This window comes from Hippoglossus hippoglossus, chromosome 9 (genome assembly GCF_009819705.1).
Source record: "Hippoglossus hippoglossus isolate fHipHip1 chromosome 9, fHipHip1.pri, whole genome shotgun sequence".
Lineage (NCBI taxonomy): Eukaryota > Metazoa > Chordata > Actinopteri > Pleuronectiformes > Pleuronectidae > Hippoglossus > Hippoglossus hippoglossus.
Genome location: NC_047159.1, coordinates 7,317,775 through 7,338,979, shown reverse-complemented (window position 1 = coordinate 7,338,979; position 21,205 = coordinate 7,317,775). Strand labels below are relative to the sequence as shown.

General features: G+C 42.9%; 2 protein-coding genes across 4 annotated transcripts; one reads left to right on the top strand and one right to left on the bottom strand.

Moving 5' to 3' along the window:
• Positions 1-1,529: 1,529 nt before the first annotated feature.
• si:dkey-178e17.3 (somatomedin-B and thrombospondin type-1 domain-containing protein) lies at positions 1,530-14,803 on the top strand. Of its 2 annotated transcripts, none has more exons than XM_034594958.1 (5): positions 1,530-2,610; positions 9,993-10,175; positions 10,614-10,704; positions 12,490-12,648; positions 13,390-14,803. In XM_034594958.1, the coding sequence occupies exons 1-5, from the start codon at positions 2,361-2,363 to the stop codon at positions 13,493-13,495; spliced, it is 789 nt and encodes a 262-aa protein (XP_034450849.1). In that variant the 5' UTR covers positions 1,530-2,360; the 3' UTR covers positions 13,496-14,803. The 2 variants fall into 2 exon arrangements, with proteins under 2 accessions (XP_034450849.1, XP_034450848.1); XM_034594957.1 differs by having other exon boundaries at positions 1,532-2,610; positions 9,990-10,175.
• A 2,460-nt stretch (positions 14,804-17,263) lies between these two features.
• On the bottom strand, positions 17,264-20,448 carry snap29 (synaptosome associated protein 29). Of its 2 annotated transcripts, none has more exons than XM_034594959.1 (6): positions 20,370-20,448; positions 19,369-19,605; positions 19,031-19,224; positions 18,833-18,912; positions 18,643-18,747; positions 17,264-18,375 (listed from the first exon to the last, which is right to left on the bottom strand). In XM_034594959.1, the coding sequence occupies exons 2-6, from the start codon at positions 19,603-19,605 to the stop codon at positions 18,215-18,217; spliced, it is 777 nt and encodes a 258-aa protein (XP_034450850.1). In that variant the 5' UTR covers positions 20,370-20,448; the 3' UTR covers positions 17,264-18,214. The 2 variants fall into 2 exon arrangements, with proteins under 2 accessions (XP_034450850.1, XP_034450851.1); XM_034594960.1 differs by lacking the exon at positions 20,370-20,448 and adding an exon at positions 20,129-20,343.
• Between the last annotated feature and the right edge of the window lie 757 nt (positions 20,449-21,205).

Below are 21,205 nucleotides of genomic sequence, written 5' to 3'. Positions count from 1 at the left end.
GACTTTATAGACGTAAAATGGTTTCAAAACATCATCAACAACATGGAGGCAGAGTATCTTGCAGGGATATATAGGCTACATAGCAAACATGTAGTGAAGTTGATATAAATATAAGAATAAAATAGCATTAAAATGGAAAATACCCAAGTAAAGTTTCTAAGAAACTTATTTTGCTCTACAGGTGTGAGTGTGAAGGTGTCGGACGGTGGAGCATCAGTGAACCACACAGCAGAATAATGGTCCATAATGGAATGACAGCATGAAGTGGTGAGACTCAAAGACAAATACACGATGAGAACTCCATCTTAAACACTAGGGGGAGCTGTTGCCAGAGACTCAAACACATCTGTGATCCTCTCCCTCCTTCATCCTCCGGCACACTCACCTCAGTGATGAGAGACGCCTCCTCTCTCCCGTCATATCTGTACAATAGGTCTTTATGAGGAGGCTCAGAGCCCCCACCAGCCTCCCTTCATCCTAACATCATCACCCCCTCCTCCCCCATCTCTCCCCTCTGCTGCTGGAGACAAGATTGTTTCAATAGAGAGAAAGAAAAAAAAAATACCTCTCATCATCTTAAGACTCAGGCATCAAACTTACAACAGCTCAGGTTGAAACTCATTAAACTTGTTCTGCCTGTGTACGTCAGTGGCTCTGAACCATTGAGACTTAAGGAATCATGATAATCCAGATGTGATCACAAATTGTAAACGTATTCTAAAAAGGAGCCTTGTGAGTCGGTTACAGTCTGATAGGTTGGACGCACACAGGTCACTTCCATATTGGTATAGAATTGCTGAACAATTTAATTTGAGCGTTTTACAAAATAATATCACATCGCAAATGGTGTTGATGCTGAAAATTAAAAGTTGTGTTTCCTTTTTTTTCTTTGAAAGACTTTTGCCTGGTTATTGAACAACTCTCACATTTTGCAAACAGGGTTTTCTGGTCATAGATGTGTATTTGTTCTATCAAGATAAAATACCAACCTTTTCGAAACTGATCAGTAAAACACGGGATCTTTATTTCTGCCTTTCGGGAAATATTGAGATAAAGTGATGGTTTCATATGGCAACACTTAAATGAGGGAAAGTCTCCTTATGAGAGTCCTCCTCTCACATTGAAGCTTATTACATTAATGTGAATGTGAATTTTAAGAAAACAACACGTTTCCCCTTATTAATAGGATCCTGAAGAGGTTGTAATGTAAAGAAAAGCCTTGTTACCCCACTGGGTGTTTGGGGGATGGGGGTTCAGACCCCAACCATTGCACAACCCATTATCTCATATATGTTTTTGCACAATATTTGCTCCATATGAAGCAGTGCATTTAATATGTAACGTTTTCCCAGCAACCTCTGATATTCAAACTTGGTCAAAACTGTGTGATTTCCCCACTTATCAGGATATACATGGTCTCGTGCCTCTCTCGTGCTGCTGCTCTTTTACAGTAGCCTGTATCCCATCGCTCAGTTTCTCCTCCACAGCCTCCATTCACTCGGAGCCGGTGAAGTGGAAGTAATCTCATTGTTCTCCAGTCTTTCTCTCGATAGGCTGACTTCTGCGGGATCAGTGGAGGTGGTTGTGATGCTGCAGCTCAACAGGGACCTCTTCTCTTTCTACAAGCGGCTGCGGACTGAACCGTGTTCCAGTAAATCTCTCTTTTATTTAATAATATTTATAAAGTGGCCGCGCCGCTGTCCGTGGTGCTGAATGCGTTTTTCCTGATCGGGAGCTCAAACTGATCTGAAAGGTTTTAGGTGTAACTCTGCATCGCTGCTTGCAGACATTTGAGTGAATACACCTGAGACGCACTTGTCTTTTCACTTGTGCGCACAGCAGTTTTTGGATTCCTGGAATTAGTTTGTCGTCCCAGCTTTGGTGCAACAGTGCGAGTCACTATAAATGTCTATATATGTGTATGTTTTGCACATATTAGTGGTCCAACACATTGTTAGGGAATATTTTACTTAATTCTGTGCTTTTTTTGGGACATATTGCGCAAACAAGCCAGAGAGAGAGAGAGAGAGAGAGAGAGAGAGAGAGAGAGAGAGAGAGAGAGAGAGGTTGTACTGTAAGTCTTTCCCAATAACCAACAGTAGCTCCAAGGGGCGGTGTCCGACAGAGGAGGAGAGCTGGTGCGCACACAAGCTCCACTTTTACGCATCAGTTGTTCAAACGCAGCGGTCATCTCGTTCCTCTCCTCGTCAATGGGACCATGTTGCACTTGGATTCTATATAGAAACCACCATCTGTATCGTGATAGTATCATCTAGTTTCAAGCACGACCAAAAGTGAAGGATACACCACCAGCAGAGTGCGTGCGTGTGGAGCAAGTGGACCCAGAGAAGTTTTCCGTCATGGGAGCGCGTGGATGGAGCTCGGCGCGTCTTGGCTTCGTCGTTTGTGGATATTTGGCGTTTTTCTGCGCGGAGATTGTTCCACGGGCTGAGGCGGGCTGCGGGGAGAGGGAGAGCCCGAACTGCTGCACCGGCCGGAATAACGACTGCTCCGAGTACAGCAAGAGAAAAACTGTGTGCTACTGTGATACCTACTGTCAGAAGACCGGAGACTGCTGCGAGGACTATCAGCGTGTGTGCCAAATATCTGGTGAGTTGCTTGTTCTATGAAATCTGACGTCAAAATAACTTCAGGTAACTTTTAATACAGTTAACACATGTACTGTAGAGAATGTGTATCCTGTCCAGAGACACTTGTTGTTCCTTGTTGTCCAGTTAGAGCCAGGGATGGCTGGCAGTGAGGTGACACAGAGACAGTGAGACATACTACACATAGCTGTCTCCAGTGCGCCCATTACGGCTGTTTGTTTTAAGTGGGAAGTCAGAGATGACCATTACAGGGGAATCCGCTGTCTTCGTGGTGCAGTGTTTCCCAACAGCAGGTTGTGTTTATGTGTTTTCAAGTTTGTAGGCTTGACCCTTGGCCTTCACATCAAAGCTACAAATTGCACAACCTGAAATGGCTGGAAAGCCGAGTGAGTGATCACCACAAAGAACAAACGAACTATAAACACCTCTTTGAGTCATGAAATTAAAGTTGTTCTCAGACTCCTAAAATGTGACTGAAGGTAACCTCTTCCCTCATCATCCCCGGCTGCTGCTATATAAGGACAAATGAGGGAGCGGACACCATGGAAACCAGACTGCCAAAGATGGTCAGGATTTGAGCCGAGCTGTGTGTCTGAGATGTAACACACGGGGGAAACAGTCAGACCTGGAATCGAGGCTGCTCTTATACAGTACACTGAAGCACCTCAAGTTCACAAGGACATTATGTGTGTATGAGTACACTCAGGGTGTGACCCTCACCTTAAGTGCACACTAACAAGCACCTGCAGGGACCATGCGACGAGTTAAAGAGCTTTTAAAATCACACTGTTTACCTGGATATGTGTTGGAGAGGGGAACAGGCTTAATCTCTGAGAAGTGTGTACAAAATACTGTGATGGAAGTACTAGTACACTTTTTTAAACCTCACTGTTTACGGCAACAACATCTGAACCACCTGTTAATCCCCAACTGAACCATTGTTTTGCACATTTGAATGACTTTCCTTCCATACTTGTATACTTCACATTATAACTAGTCTCATGTAGCATATGGCTTTATCAACATTTGAATGCATTGTCACAACTTGAGAAAACCTTTATTTCAGGTAAAATTCAGTAGATTTTCAGTAAAAGCAAATCTGTATGTTGAAGGGAATATAAATCCCCAACTCTGATTTTGTGTTATTGTATTTGTAGAGACAAATAATCCATCTAGTAAAGCATGATTGGACTTTTCTAATCAATCCACACTTTTCATCTGGATTGCTTTATGTTAAATAGAAGAAAAGTTTGGCTGTAGTGTTGATTAAATGTGACATCTTGACCAGTAAGCTAAAACAAACTAAAATGAAATAATCACTCTTCAGGTGTGCAGAGATTCTAAGATACTGTGACAATCTAACGTTTTTACACAGAATATTGCACAAACACAAAGTTCTGTTTATGCTGTCTTGAAGTGAAGTTTCTCCGTATAACCCACTCTGCATTGCTCTCATGTTGCCCTCAGTTAAAAGAAATATGTAGAGACAGCGTTCATCATCCAGCTGAGTGGACTCCAGGTATCACATTATCCATCCCATGTGTCTGCCAAGTTGAAACTGAACAGATTAAGCACAGGAAAGGACCTCGGGTCAGTGTTGAGTCATCACTGTACCGTGCAACAGCAGCTGGTCCCTCAGAGGTCAGCTCACGGCTGCCATGTGCATCGGTTCGATCCCGTGCCAGATCAGGACCGCGACACTCCGATGTGATACAGCTCAGAAGAGAAGACCAGAGTCACATGATGGTGCCCCTGCAGATGTCACAGGTTGAACAGTGTTTTCCAGACAACTGTGGCTACTGTGAACCAAGAAATATCTTTTAGGAAGTTTTTGCGTTCTTGTCTTGGAACGAGACCGTGACCTTTGAACCCTGCGTGGTCCAGTGAACATGGAGCACCTTGACCTCCGGAGCATCTTTACAGTGTAAACACCGCCTGCATCTTGTGGCTCGGGCTCAATTCCATCAAAACACTCTGATATTTTCTCACCCACATTTACACCAAGACTTTATCTGAGGCTCTGTAACGCATCAAGCAGTCTGTCTGTGTGCCGTCTGTCACTGTCTGTAATTAACACGTGTCAGCTGAAGCCGAGCAAAGAGCGTGGAGTGGGTGACATCAGAGGAGAGACAGAGAACGCAGCAGCAGACTGTTTGTACCACTTGGACAAAAACTCTCGAAGCTCTTCAGCGAGCGATACCGTTCTCTCCGGAGATGTTGCTCTAATGAAGTATTGAAGCAGGAATGTGTTGCTGTGAGTAAACAGTGCGGAGGATGTTCCTGTGCACGGCGGCAGACACGAGTCAGATGTTGCTGCCGTTACGAGCTGTGAGGAGTCGACTTAAAACAAGCAGAGTTTGTGATGGAATGTTTAGAGGAAAAAATAATCCTCCCTACAACACACGTTCTGCTGCAAGTCTGGCAAAGCTCAGTGGATATTTGGAATCATCAACAATGGGCAAACGTTACTTTCTAAAAGGGAATAAAGTCTTTGTGCACTTGACTGAACGTCCCACTCACTGGGCTGATTTTAGGCTTAAGATAGAAGTTGGGGTGTTTGTGGAAACATGTTCAAAAGGTTTTTGGATGCATTGGAAACTACATGAATGAATAATGGAGTTGCCGAGCTGTGCTGACTTTAATGTCAACATTCAAGTTAACTCTGGTTATCATCCATAACAATACGTATATTTCACCCCTGTCCGTTTGTTTGTTGGATTGTAAACAAGACTACACAAAATCTGCCGGAGGGATTATCACAAAACTTGGTGGAAGGATTCAGTATAGGTCAGGAAAGAATCCAGTAAATGTAGGTGCGGATCTGGGATTTTAATATTGATGATAAAACAATATTGATGATAAAACCCCAATTGTGTCCAATTTGGTGCAGATCGAAATAAAGGTATAAGGGTAAAACTAAACATACAAATATTTTTGCCTGGCTAGGGAAGGTTCATTATTATGTAATTGGTGTATTGGTGTATTATGTAATTGGTGCATCTTCAACAACAGATGTGAGACACTTTTTTTGGGGCCTAAATTATTCTGGGCCCTTGCTTTCTTTTCCTCATTCTATAGCTACAGGGTCACTGAGGGTAGCCAAACGGCATTCTGGGAAATAAAGGAAATGACTGTCTGAGGCAGAAGTGGAGGAGGAGGCAGGTTAAGAGGATGAACCAAAAGCACCACAAGGCACCTCTTAGGTTTAGAGCGCTGGATGTCACTAATGAATTATACTCTGCTACTTTTTTCATTCATCATTTATCATTTTCATCTCTGCTTCACACCGAGTCTGTAATTCCTCGTTCCTCTTCACAAACTCCTCTCCTCTCCCCGCCGCCGGTGGAGTCTGGTAATTCTCATTTCGGCAGGATGACATATTGTAGCCTCTGCCTCAGATACACAAGGGGTTTGCCCATCATTCATCTGTCTCCCCTGCTGGCTCTTCTGCTTCTCTTCCTTTCCTCCAGGGCACAGTATGTTGTCATACCTCCATGTTTGCTTCTGTCCATCCAGCTTCCCTCCCTCCTTCTCCTCCTCGCTTCCCACATGTTCTTTAACCTTTACCGCTATGAATAGTGGATGTTTTTGCCAAGCTTGACTGCAGTGAGCCAGCTGCTGGAGACAGCTTACCGTCATGTTTCTGCAGGTAGGAGCCAGTGTTCAGGATGGATGCATGAGTTTGTGTATCATGTCTGCGGATATAATCCTTATAATAAAGTGTCGGGAGGCCACGTGATGCAAACGTCACATTCGGTCCTGTTATTTCAAAAGAAAACCTGACCCAGCTGTGTTTGGAATGAATCCTTTTAATGAGTTGGTTTGGTTGGCTCCTGTTTTCAAGGTGTCTACAGGAAACATTTATGCGTTAACCTGTTATTAGGGCTCAGTCCCGTGTCCTTCACCCCTATTAACAGGCTTATGGTGTTGCCGAACATTATAGGGCTTGTCTGATGGGACCGCGGCCCAGCACTTCCCTTTGGGAGGGAGACTGTGGAGGTTTTGAGGTGCAGTGGTCCTCCAGAGCAGCTCGACATCTGGGTCCCATCAGAGAGGAGGTGGGGGGGTGGGGGGGGGTGGGGGGGGGGGGGGTGGGGGGGGGGGGGGGGGGGGGGGTGGGGGGAAGCGGTGGCCCGAGGAGGGGGAGGGAAAGTGGAAAGCTGGTCCACAAAAAAAAAGGGAGACAGATGGAGGAGAAAGAACAAGGGAGAGAGTGGGACAAAGTGATAAAGGGAGAAGAAGATAAAGCAAATTGGGCGTGCAGGACTGATACCTCTTTTGTCGCGAAACCCTAAAATGGAAGCAGGATTCAAGGAGAGGGAGAGGAAAAGCAAAGGAATGCAAATGGGAAGAAGCAAGATAGTGCACCATTATCTGACTGTAACAAGTGTGAGAGGAGACTGGCTGACAAGTTGGGAGATAAAAGTGCTGATGCTGGGTACACATTCAGGACCACAGTGTTTCAGAATACGTGGTGTTTGTCTGAAGCTCTGCCAGCTGCCACGAGAATTAGCCACGCTCCAACAAACTCTGTCCAAGCAAAGACTCAACTGTTTCAATGGGATCCCTGCATTTATAGTAAGTAGCTGATTGAGAAAAACACCTTCAGGGCCTTTAATTCAGTGAAATCTGTTTATTTTACACTCAAAACAAATGATGCCTTAAACATTGACTTTATATATTTCAATTATATATTAAAGCAACACAGTGTAAATAACAATGTAATAATAATAAAGTTAAACTCACACATAAATATATAAATCAAACACACAATTTATTTGATCAAATCACTCTCAAATTATTTTAATTTGTTTTACTCTAACTCAATAAATAAATAGACTGTTTCAAAGTTCACAAGATTAGAGCAGACACGTCGACAGATAAAACTGTCTCCTTCAAGATAAAACGTTTTCAAACACTTTGTAAAAGTATCAGCTCATTGAAAAAAAACAAAAGCTTAACTTGCTGACAACGAGCGCCATTTGTTTCCTGTATGAGGGTCAGAGGTCAGAGGTGCTGGCGTACTTTCCAGTTGGGGACTTTCTCTTCAACAATGGAAACAGGGGACACTGTGAGCTGTAGTGAGGGTCAGGCTGTGTCAGGCTGTCAGCAGGGTTATCATGTGCTCGGTGGGACTGTCACAGCGGTGGTACCAGAGAGAGGGAGAGAGAGCTGTGGACCACCACAGTTTGGTAATTACCTTGTGACCTCTGGTGGCTTGGGGGGGCCGACCGGCTGAGACTTCCAGACTGAGCCTGAGTCCTGTTTGCAAGTATGTCTGTGTCAACCAGCCTTGTTTCGCTTCTGGTTGCTGGAACTCTACTGGTTTCATTGCACCCTCTTCCTCAGCAGTTCCTCTGCCATGTTTGATCGTGTTTTCGTCCCGCTATGAAAAACAGCAACATAGAAACTGGTCCTGTGAACGTGAGAGGATGTAGGAGAGGGAAGGAAAGGCGAGGAGACGGGAGCAAGGATAAGAAGAGGAGGAGGAGGAGGAGGAGGAGGAGGAGGCGGTCTGGGGAGGAAGTTGATACGGTTGTGGGGTTTTGATGCGATCACGCCCTTCAGTGTTCTCTCAAGAAACTCTACACAGAGAAACGTGTACGTCTGTTGGTTTTAGGGCGATGACTGAGGATGGAACAAGTCCAAGTGGGTGGGTTTATCTGACAGGACTTGTTTTCGATGTGTGTGTGTGTGTGTGTGTGTGTGTGTGTGTGTGTGTGTGTGTGTGTGTGTGGTGATCTGGGAAAGGCGAGTGTCAGGTGGGCAGCACTAATGTGCAGGAATGCAGAGATTCCACAGTGGCTTTGTGGATCGGCTGTGTCACTGAGACAGCCACCCCCCCCTCCGAAACCCCAACAGGACCATGGGAATGAACTGAACAGGCGGTACCTTGAAAGCTCCCTCTCGCTCTCTGTTTTTCTCTCACACACACACACACACACACACACACACACACACACACACACACACGTACTTATACACTTGCAGCGTTGTACAGTGAGGGTGAGAGTGCGTTATAAAGACTTATCGGATTACATTCAGTTGTTGTGTACAGTATTCATCGTCTCCTTTTCTCTAACCTCACAAAGAAAATCCGAGCGCTCCAAACTGTGTGCACCTGCTCTCGTCAAAATATGAAGTACCACTCTGCTAATTTCCTGAAAAACCATCTTGAGTTTTACACGTGTTATGTTTGCATGTATCTATTTGTGTGTGAGCACTCAAGAGCCTTTCCCCTTCTTTGTTTATCCGTTCATGAAGGCTGCACTTCCTCCCCAAAACAAGGCCGTTAAATGTTTTCACTATTAAATGTGTGTGTGTGTGTCGGACCAGGCCTGATTGCAGCTGGAGACTCTTGGCTCTGATCAGAGGAGCCATCTGACTAATACAGCTTCCTCTCAGCCTGATGTAATTGCCATGTAATGCCCAGTGAACAGGGGGAGCCTGATTGCTGCTGCTGCTGCTGCTGCTGCTGCTGCTGTGTTTATGTGTTATGTTGTATTTGTGTGTGCATGTGTGTTTAAGTGTGGGCCAGAGGGAAACACAGGATGCAAAATAAGACCCTTATTTAAATGCCCCCCCCACTCATCTGACCTGGGTCGCAGACTTCCTGAGTCTGGGGGTTTGGACTGGTCTGAGATTAGTCGATGGTAATGAGCCGGTCCCTCTGCACCCACGTACCTGAGTAAACGCTCCGTGCAATGTCATGCGGGCCTGTGTCTGGGTGTGTGTTGCAGCTCACACTCTCAGTCATGCAGTAAGACATGGCAGGACCGATTAGGGAATGAATTATCTGCAGTAAGGCAGCATTCATTCCTCAGCATTAAAGACGTGTAATGCTATCACAGCTGGAGCTTGTCAGGGTGGTAAAATATGTTTCTTTCTCGACTGCACTTTACATTAAACTTTAAACTAAATTTAACGTTGAATAAACATTTTACTACAATCACACTCAGTAGATCTCAACCGTCAAGGCCCAACAGTCCCTTTAAATTCCATCAAGCTGCATCAGATAAAACACATTTAAAGATATCAGTTCCGTGAATATTACAGATTTTTTTCATCTGCATCCATGAATTATTCCCAAAAATTGCCTCTCGACAATAAAATCCCTGAATCCGCCCCCTGTCTTGACCCGTATCACATCCTTCCACCAAGTTTCGTGGTAATCCATCCTGTAGTGTTTTCATAATCCTGTCAAGTAACAAGAGACAAACAAACAAACACAGACCAAAACATTCAACCAAACTTTAACCAAAAACAAGTAGAAGAGGGTTTAGATGATTTATTTATTTATTTTACTCCTTATTTCATGTTTCTGATGCTGTTTATCAAATAAAACCCTCAGATGATCTGTGTATTTTCCTGCTTCCCTAGCAGCCATTGACTGTGTGGTGGGATCATGGGGTCCCTGGTCATCATGCACGTCTCCGTGTGGAGTCGGCAGCACAGAGAGGAGTCGCCAAGTTTCTGTTCCCCCCAGAAACGGAGGCACGCCCTGTCCAGACCTCAAGCAGCGTCGAGGATGCTTCGGAAACAACGCCATATGCAGCACTGCCAAAGGTCAGAACATGACTTTTACTATGTGTCCACAGGCGCTCATGCACGCACCGACTCCTGCTCTGAAGGCTGTCACATTTCTGTTTGGTATTTCAGTATTCTCTGGGGTACGTCTCTCTCCCCCTCCGGTTTTACTCCAAGCAACACATCTGCGCACATCTGTTCCGAAGCCTTATCTCCAGCTGTACTGTTTCAAACGCCTCCGTTATGCTCTTTATGTTGAAGCACTTTACTGGTGATAAAACACCAGAACACAAATCAACACTTACAAGGAAAGACTTCCGTTGAACACAGAGTTCCACTGCACATCACATCACTTTAATGAATTAATAAACGATTAAATAATAAGTCATTTTGAGTCATGTATGTGCAACTAGATGCTGCTTCCACACAGTGTGCTTATCTGACTTCCACCTCTCCATCCCCACACCTGACTTTCAGAGGTGGCGAAGATCCTGCCTGATTCTTTCAAGAGGAACTTCAAAGACCCGTGGAGACGACCACACATGCTGATGAAGGAGGAGAAGGCCAGGTAAGGCCTCTATTATCAGTCTGCAAACAAACACACGGCTCTGCTCGCCGCTGACCCGGCTCAACTGGATTTCCTCCGTACGACCGGCTTCCATGTGCAATCAGTGCAGAGAGGAAGTCATTGCAGCTGAACTGTGTCAAGTGTTGAAAGATCCGTTTGCACTGAGACTGTGATTCTGATCCTTACAGCAAAGATTTTATATGAGAATTTCAGATAACTGTTTTTATTTGACTCCAGCCCTGAGCCCCGAGGCTGCAGGTTGAAGCTTCTCTGTTAGAGCCTCATATCAGTGATTCCTTGGTTTTTAATGTCACTTTAAATCCCCAAAAGATTAGAGAGGACCATGGCCAAGGTTGCCATAGCGAGCATCACCTTGAAAGTGCTTTGACTATGTAACATGACCGCCGTCTCTGAAGATTTGCATCATGAGCTGACCTTTACTGATAAGGCAGCTCTAATCCGTGTGAAGGTAAGGCCGTCCTGCGCAGACGTCGTCTTTGACCTGCTCTGATTGCTGATGTTCTCAGAGATGGAAAAATCAAAGAGCGAGGAATAAAACCCTGGCAGGTTCCCTGACGGCCCTCGTTCTTTTTACACTGATTAAATTGGACATTGGAAACCTTTGTTTTGACTGAAGCACAAAGCATCAGGGGATTGGACGCACATTACTCATAAATGTTAGAAATTATACGGTTGATACAGAGTTCAGGTTTCACACAGACACCTGGTGCTTTGACCGGTCACTTGTGTTCTCATGTGTTTACACGAGATGAAATGATGATCCTACAGTTGTCATCATTATCTTCGTGAAATTATCCGAAGGAGTAATATTTCACAGAGATTCAGAAGTTATCCTGTAGTTCTTAATAGAAAGACCTGTTCTAATTCCCGGAAGATATTAAATCGATCAGGGATTAAGGCATGAAGGTTTTTATTATGACAGGACAGTATTTTAGTGGTATACATGAAAATGTACAGCATTTGTAGTTGGTTAGGTTTTGCAGCATAAATAAGTTAAAGCCTAATAAAGAGAAGGGGAAAGGGGAAATTCCACTGCAGCGGCTGTGTGTGTGTGTGTGTGTGTGTGTGTGTGTGTGTGTGTGTGTGTGTGTGTGTGTTTGTGTGTGTTTGTGTGTGTGTGTGTGTGTGAACATGTTGTGCATGTGTATAGAACGTCATTAAACTTGTTATTCCAGTATAATTTCTAAAAAGATCCCAAATACTTATGCTAATGAAAAACTTCCAACAGAATCCATTTAGCATAACATATACGTTTAAGGTTTCTTAGATATCTTTACTCGACCTTGTCCACTTTGATCATTCACTACTTTTTATTCACATTTGCTCAGATCTGACTAATGACACTGCATAATAATAGAAGTCCCTGGTGGACAATGTCCGGGATTCTTTCTGAGAATGTTTTCTTTGATGATACAGCCAACAGGGTCATGGTGTTTTGTCACAGCTGACTGAATCACAGACAAAATAAATAGTGCAGGAGGTTAAAGCGTCTGCCAGAGAACACAGTGTTCAGCAAAAACAAGACTTTATTATTGTTCCCAGTGCACAGACTGAGCTGTGTTGATGTCAGGGAACAGCCGGTGACTCGGCTGGATCATCTTCAAATGGAGCAGATCTCTTATCAGCAACTTTTATTTGGTCGAGTGCAGCTTGCTGGGTTGGATCACTGCTTGGCTTTCGTCAGTCAAGCCAAGCTATTTTCTACCAAATAGTAGCTGAGGATATATGACATTATGTTTGTCTTTCTTCTCTCTGTGCTTGCAGTTACTGTGTGTACCTGCGGGTGAAACAGGCCAGTGCAGCATGTAAACTCAAACTGTGGAGTGCTCAGCTGGTGAGAGAGAGGCTGGTCTGCGCTGAGTGTCAGAGCGATGCCATGTCGAAGTCGGACCGCTGTGGAGGTGACGGCCGGGAGAGCACCAGGTAAACCCAACCGTGAGAGACTGAAGATACGTTCACCCACTGAGTTCACATCAGTTTAAGAGCCCATGAGTTCAAACTAATTATTATATGTTTTAGGTCTGTGCTTGTAGTTAAAGGTGCAGAATTCTGAATGTCTATGGGATCAAATAGAAGGGACACACCTTCCAGAACCTTTGTCAATATGTAACTTACAGCACAAATCTGTGTTTGACAGATCATCAATCTGTGACAAATTTAAACAGAGTTGCTAACTTGCTAACTGACCCCATAGATACACAATCACATGTTGAGCTATAAGCTAAAGTCAGCGTGTGCAGAGCAATTAAAAGAAAATTCGTCTCAGATTGGATAATGGGAAAAAATTGTTCCTCCCAAAAGTAATGTTGCTGGGTATTGGGTACAGATATTGTAAATGCTAAATATTCATACCTAATAAAATAAAATAATGTAAAATGTAAAAAATATCATGTAAAATATTCTTTAGAATATCAATGCTCTGATACAGTAAAGCCACTGTGTGTATAACTTTGGGCTGAAAGCAACAACTTTGCACTTTTATTGTTTCCCAACATAAAAATCCATCAGAATAATATGAAACCTGCGATAATCACTTCAAACTCTCACAGAAAGTGGATTTTTATGCATCAAATGAAGAAATGAAAAATACTTTTGAAATACTTAATGCATACAATGTAGTGTAATGAACAAGTCACGTGTCTGATGCAGTGGTTTTATTCCCAGAACGTTCTGGGCAGCAGCTTCCGTCCCAGGATGTCACGGCTCCTGGGTCCGGGAGTCGTCTTCAGAGGGCTGCCGCTGTCCTCCCTACTCCGTGCTCTTTGTGTGAGCCGACGTTCGAACCCCAGACATCCGTGTGCAGGGACGACATTCCCCTCGACGCCTCCTGCTCACTGTGGAGCGCCCTGCCAGCCAAGCCACACCCCTCCAATCCAGGTCCCTGGATGGGTAACTCAAGGAGATCAACAGCATCCTGCCACTTTTTGTTTTTTTCACCTCATACTCTGTACTGTATAAACTATTACTATAAGCACACAGAAATCGTTTTGCATTTAACTTCAGATTTCACAGCCACATTATGTACTTTTTCTCCTATAAAGCACAGCAACATCTAAATACCTTTTTACCTCTCAATCTTTGCTATCTACCTCCATCAATGCAAATGCATTTGTTAATGCATAATGTATAAATATATAAATATATTATTTTGCTTTATACATTTTCTACTTTTGATTGTTTATGTGTAATGTATATGTGTCTATATAGCTACACTTGTTGTATCCAACAGTTTAAACGCCAAACACCCAGTTTAAGCCCCGATTCACAGGGCCCTAAATCACCTGCTGGCTAGAGATGCTGAAAACTGGTTCAAATTTTATCCATCGCTAGAATCCTTAAGCCAATATATGTGTATTTTTACCGTTTTGTCCCTGTGATCATTTCTTTTTTAACAAAACATGAATGCCAGCAAGTCAAGGTGAATATCAGGTATTGATTCTCAGGTGCTTAGATTTGTGTCTCTGTCTCCCATCGAGCTTCCTCGTTCACGTCTGCCTCTTCTCATGGCGAGTCACTGATGTTTCTTCGTGTTTATAAAGTGACTCACTGCTGAAATCAGTCCCATCTGTTTAGACCTAATATTGTTGGAGAGGAAAAAAGAGCCATTTAAGAGAATTTCACTCTGGTTCTCTCTGTCCTCGGTGGCCAAGACTGAAAGGAACGGCTTCGTCAATGTTTTCCCTTTCTCACTGGCTGTTTTTACGAAAAATCCTTTTAGATTCGCGAGGGAGTTTAATCCAATTAGAGTATCTTCCAATACAAGTATCCCCATTTTGATAATCAGCAAAGTGTCCTCCCACCTCCTTGCCCTGTTCTTCCTTTTCTTCTCTCAAAGAAACTGTCGCAAAAAAACCCACAAATTCCCCCACATCTCTTGTACCGCTGGTTTTATACGAGGACTCGTGTAGAGCCGGTAAAACGCTTTCCTCCCTGGAACTCTGTGACTTTCTCTCCCATGTCTGTGCCTGTGTTTGTGTGTTTATTTATTATAAAACAAGCGATGATTTTATTAGTGCAGCGCAGCATACTCTGTACACTGTCCATTAGTAAGAAAATAAACAACTATACTGTCACCTTCCCTCCCTCCCTTGTCATATTTTTCTCATGTGGGTGTTTCACTGCGTCACGGCACATAGATCCATCAATAACACCGTTTTTCTTTACACAGGCCGAGCATTTCTGACTTCTCCCCTCTACAATTACCACCATGAGCGCAGCACTGCTCCGTTTGACCAGTGTTTACATGCAGCGGCTCACAGTTAAAAGGAGAACACACGCAACTTGTGCCCATCAACACATTTCTCTTGCATTCCTGGCATTCTTACCTCTGGTGTAAATGGGATGACGACAAGCAAAATGTCGGCTAATGTGTATAATCATGCATTTCAGCCACATTCTCCTGCAATTTGGGGTTTGCTCTCGTTATGTAAGTGTCAGATATGATGTGTGGACGGACAAAACAAGTGGCTGAGACGCTGGATGGCTCAAATCATGTCAAAGTACTTCTTTCTCTGGTGTTTAACCAAGAGGGTAAAGAGGATGAGTGATGTAAAGAGGCATTAGGGAAACATTTGAGGGCTTAACTTTACACGTGTCACTAAGAATTCATTACAGGACACATTTTTGTCTGAAAATTGAAAATAAACATAGAAAAACACCAAAGACTTGACCACTCCACTGGACTCTGATCATGTCCCTGATAACAAGCACATAGGCCTGAGACATGTCACAGCAAGAGGTCCAAGATCTGACAAATAGGTACTTTTATGTTCAGCCTTTGAGAGACTCATACCCGTGGCCTCTTCCTTGTGTTTCCGAGGCACTTGAACTTCACCTCCTCCATTAATCTCTCCAGCCGCCCTCCCTTCTTTCTCTGCCCTCCTGCTCCCTCCCTCATGCCTCTCCGCCAGCTCCCTACCAAACTCCCCTCCGTCAGCACAACTCTTTATTTTCTCTTACTACAACAGTGGCAATAGAGTGCTGTCAGCCTGACAGTCCATCCACTCTGAGGCAGGCTTTACCCCCCCCTGGCTGCCCTGCCTCTGCTGCTAACCCGCTTTCCAAAGGGCAGGAAGGCCCGTCTCTGGCCCAATGCCTGATGGGCTCCGACAGCAGTGTGTTCTGGGATTACGCCCGCTGAAAGGGGGGGCATTCCAGCACCGACGGCCTTTGTCACAGCACGGCCACTGTTTGCTTTTGACAAGACAGCTGTTCAAAGCCCTCACGGCCCCCATGGCTGGCGTGAAGGGAAAGAACCCAGAGGTGACTTCCGTTTATCGGTGGTGTTGGTGGATGTGTGGCAGCACCTCTACCTGAGTTCCATTCTCCGGCACATTAATCTGCAGCCAATGTTCCACCATCTTCAATAATCACATTGCGACGGTTCTACTGAATTCATGGAAACAAGTCACTGCTCTGAAAAAAGATGGTCAAACTTTGAGAAACACACTTAAGACATTTCTGCCCTGCAGCTATAAAAGTCATACCTCCAAGTTTGTTATTGATTATAAAAAGTTATTCTCTTTTCCTTGGAAATTGAAACATGCTCTAACACAGAAATCTCTCATTAAGTTTCAGTAACTGCAGCAAAAACCGTCTTAGATTTATATTCCTGCGTGTTTGATTGTTTTGCTTCTCACTCATTCAGCTAGGTCTTTAAATACAGATAACATATATTGATACAAATGCAGTAAATAGTTACAAATATGCCAGAGGTGTCACAAATATGTGTTTTTCAGTCCAGACATGCAGGGGCCTCCCTCAGCTCGGGGCCCTGGACATCCCGGTATCCCCATTTCTCCCTCTGCAGTGGCCCCAGTGGTGTGTATGTGTGTGCTTTTGGGGACGTGTGTACTGTAATTAGCAAGTCATCCTAATGAAGGCTTGTTGTCTGTGTGGAAGCAGCTGGTCCTACACAGAGGAATGATAATGAATAGACACTTGGACATGAGGACCTGAGCATCACATAGCAACACAGCTGGTACACAACAGGCCCAGTGGAGGAAAAACACACACAACCTGAGATGATCATAGGCATAGTCACATTCAGACAGAATCATGCGTCATTATAAAAGAATAATATATTATTACCAGTGGAATATCCAATAACAGTAAAGTATGATAATCTTATAAAAGGCTTAAAGAGATACAAAAATAAGGTGGCTCTGTTCTGATCCCTTCGAGGAAATAGTCGGTTACTTTCAGCTGCAACAAGTTTCCTGACGGATAAAAATGTATAATTCTATATTTCATTCTTTTAAAATTCACCCAGCTAATGTATTTCAGGGCTTTAATTTCAATGCAAACCAATAGCTGTGATATATTTGAGTTGATAAACGGTAACTCTGGTGTATTGCTACAGAGGTTCAGGCAAATTCAGCCCTACAACTGTGGCGCCACCTTGTGGTGCTTTTGACTTCCTTCCCCACTACGAACCGGAGACTCACCTTTGGTGACACCTGACAATATTTTTATTGAGTATGTGGTTTTAATTAAAATACATGATTCACATGATAAAATAAAACACTGTGACCATGAATTCTCATTTATTTTCTTATTCTTCATAGTTGTATCTGAATAAATGTTCATGTAGTTCATCAACTGTGACCTTTTACCCTGGGTATGATTTATATTTAGAATATTATGTATATTCCATCAGGTTCCAGAGCTTTTAACATAAAGCTAACTATTTAGGCTATATACTCAATTCAATCTATCACATTCTGCAGGATTTATTGTGATATAGTGTATATCAATTCAAACATTGTATATAAAGCTAATGAAAGCACATGTGGACATGAAAATAACTCAAACAAAAAACCCTAAATCATACTGAAGAATTTAAAAAGAGAAACTAACTAGATGTAGCAGTGGCGACAGAATGATGGCACAGCACCAGCAGCTATTCTACTGTACATACCTGTTACACGTAAGGCAAAGGTGAACAAGCAAGTCTTGCAAAGCGTTTTTGTACAAATGTGGAGACAGGTCCAGGATGTGAATCATACACACACATCCTGATCAACCTGACACTCTTATGTGAAAAGTCAGCTGACAACACTGAGACAGAAAGGCAGTGGAGCTTAGTGGAGATGAATCAGATTTTGCCAGCACACAGACGCTGCTTTATATCCAATAAACACATGGTATAGTCTTCCCTTCGTGGCAAAGAAGTAAATGAATCACATTTTAAGCATGATTCCAGGAGGCATGTGCCAGTGTGCACAGGACAAACATGAAAGAATAAAATCTGTGGTGGGAGGAACTAGTCAATCTTAGATTCATGAACAAATCCAAAAAGAAAAGGGAATGTCACTCAAGAAGAAATGGATGTAAATAAAAACATTTCCACTTATTTATCTGCTAGTTACATATTCCAGTACATTAAAAAAAGACTGAATCAAAGAACAAGTGTATTCAACACAGGCCAGGATGGAAAAGCGAGGATGTTGACTTGTTCTTGTCCCTGTAGGGTGAGTCTGAGTTTGTTTTATTTAAGGTTTTTAATCTGGTTGTTCGTGTTGATGATCTTGCTGTCCATCTTGTCCACTTTATTAAGCAGAGAATCAATGGAGTCGTCCTGGTCCTCAATCTCACTCTGTAGTCCAAGCCCAAGGTTCTTTAGTCTTCTCAAGCCATCGGACATATCATCTAAGTCATACAAAGAAGAACACCTGAGTCTAGTTACACTGTATGACACAAAACATTTCACACCTGACTGAGAATATTCAGTAATACACTGCTATGATTTTAGATTTGACAGCATGAACCATTTTATTGTAATGTTGTTCTGGTGTAAGGCAAATTATAGTAAATAAAACACCATCATATAAAAATGAGATATACATCTTCCCCTGTTCCATGAAAAATGTTCTATTATAACAAAAAACAAACAAAATGAAAAACAAACGTTTTTACCTAAATTTTTGTCGAGGGTATTGTGTGCCTCCCTAAGGTGTCTGTTCTGAGGGTGACCGTTCTGTTGAGATGAGCTGGCATCTACTGAGGCCGCAGCTCCGAATCCTGCAACACATAAATTAAAAATGGTGGTAGCCAGTTTGTGGTGGGGTTATGCCATTGCGGACATTCTTGTGTACACATATCTTACCTCCTGTATTTCTTAGGTTAGGGTGGCTGGCTTGATACCTTTCGTCAACGTCTTTGCTGCCGGACAAGGCGTTCTCTAATCTGAACACGAGGAAGTTAGATAAGCATTGTTTAATTCATTAAGGACAGTCAATGACAAGTAACTGGAAACTGAAAAAATATGAAAACCAGTTTTATCTGCCATGGTTAGGAACCTTACTTTTCACTGGGCTGATAGGCATTAGGCTGCTCAGGCGGTGGCTTTGTCTCTGGCTTAGCCTTGAAGTAATTGACGAGGCCGCCCCATACACTCTTTATACTGCTGATGTGCTTCTGGCTGGTTTTCAGGTCCTGATCCATGTTGTCCAACGCCTTGTTTGTCCTCTTCAGAGCCTCACCCTGTCGCATCAGCTCCTACAGAGCCCAAACCAGTGAGAGAGAGAGGATAGAGAGGGTAGAGTGAGAGATACTATGGGAACTTTTGGTGGATTGTTAACCTCTCAGAGACAAAATGACTCTTTGTGTGCTGCTGCAGAAAAGCAGATTAGCTCAACATACCTCTGCAGTTTCCACACCCATCTTCTCAGATTCGTGGATGAGGCCGAGGGAGCGGTGACTGCTGTCCACAGCAGACTGAGCTGTACGCATCACTTCCTGTTGGAGGTATCGCTGCCTCCTCTCTGCGTCACTCAACCCACAATCACCGGGGTCATCATCGAAACCCCGACTTTTAGGCTTAAAGTTGTCCTCGTCGTCATCATCTGCAAACGGGTTGTGAGTTTTAGGGTACGCCATCTGTGGAGGAGCGACAAGAATTTATGTAAGATCACCAGAAAAAAAGAGAAGGTTTTAACTATTCAACAACACTAACAGGAGAGTGAAATCATAACAGGGATTACTATTCTGTGGTAATTTGTAGGCAAAACAATTGATCCATAATCAAAATACGCAACATAAGAAATGATATTTCAGGTTCCCGGACAATTACATAATGTAACATTTCACATTTCACTTTGAATAGTTTAAGTTCCTTGTAATGGAAAACCTCAGTTACTCGGCTATAAAAGGATTATAAACGTAGGACTTGAAACAGAGCATTATACACAACGATATTAGAACTTTGAATAACCTAAGTAGATCACCCGAGTCCTTCTTCCACCACAACTTGTTGGATTTGACAGATAAAAGCCCAACTTTGACAGGAAGTCGTTGACGTTAGCTTCGGACTGTTAGCTCATGCTATCTAAAAGTAAACGACTTTTGAGCAATGAAGACTATATCACGACATTTCACACTAATGGTTCACAAACACACACACCGTTAACGTTGACGTAAAGTAACTGTCGCTGTACGAAAGTTATATTCTGACATTTCAAGCGTTAAACATAGTGAAGGGGTGTTGGCTTGCTAGCTAGCTAACGAGGATTGACAGCCACCCAAATAACAACCCCCACAAACCGACCCCAGGCGGCGCTGTGCCAGGACACGGTGTCTTCTCCGAGTAGAATAGATGAAATATGAGATTAAACAATAAAACCATCAGGCGTTAGGAGACAAACCTTTGAACGTGAGAGCTGCAGACGTTGTTGCTGCTCGGATGACGGAGCGACTTCCGGTCACGTTGGGTGACGTCAGCGCACACAGTACTTACGGCTGCAGCGCGAGCTCAACGTTGATCAACATGACTTTATGTTCAGACTGGACACATGAAGGGAAACATTGGACATCAGTGTTTAGTTTACATATGAAGTTATAACAGTATGAAGTTATAACAGTATGAAGTTATAACAGTATGAAGTTATAACAGTATGAAGTTATAACAGTATAAAGTTATAACAGTGTAAAGTTATAACAGTATGAAGTTATAACAGTGTAAAGTTATAACAGTATGAAGTTATAACAGTATAAAGTTATAACAGTGTAAAGTTATAACAGTATGAAGTTATAACAGTATAAAGTTATAACAGTATGAAGTTATAACAGTGTAAAGTTATAACAGTATGAAGTTAAAAACAGTGTAAAGTTATAACAGTATGAAGTTATAACAGTGTAAAGTTATAACAGTATTAAGTTATAACAGTATGAAGATATAACAGTATAGAGTTATAACAGTTTGAAGTTATAACAGTATGAAGCTATAACAGTATAAAGTTACAACAGTATAAAGTTACAACAGTATAAAGTAATAACAGTATAAAGTTACAACAGTATAAAGTAATAACAGTATAAAGTTACAACAAAATAAAGTTACTACAGTATAAAGTGATAACAGTATAAAGTAATAACAGTATAAAGTTACAACAAAATAAAGTTACTACAGTATAAAGTGATAACAGTATAAAGTTATAACAGTAGTGGTGCTCCAGTCTGTTTACAGTCTGTGGGTCTGGTACCG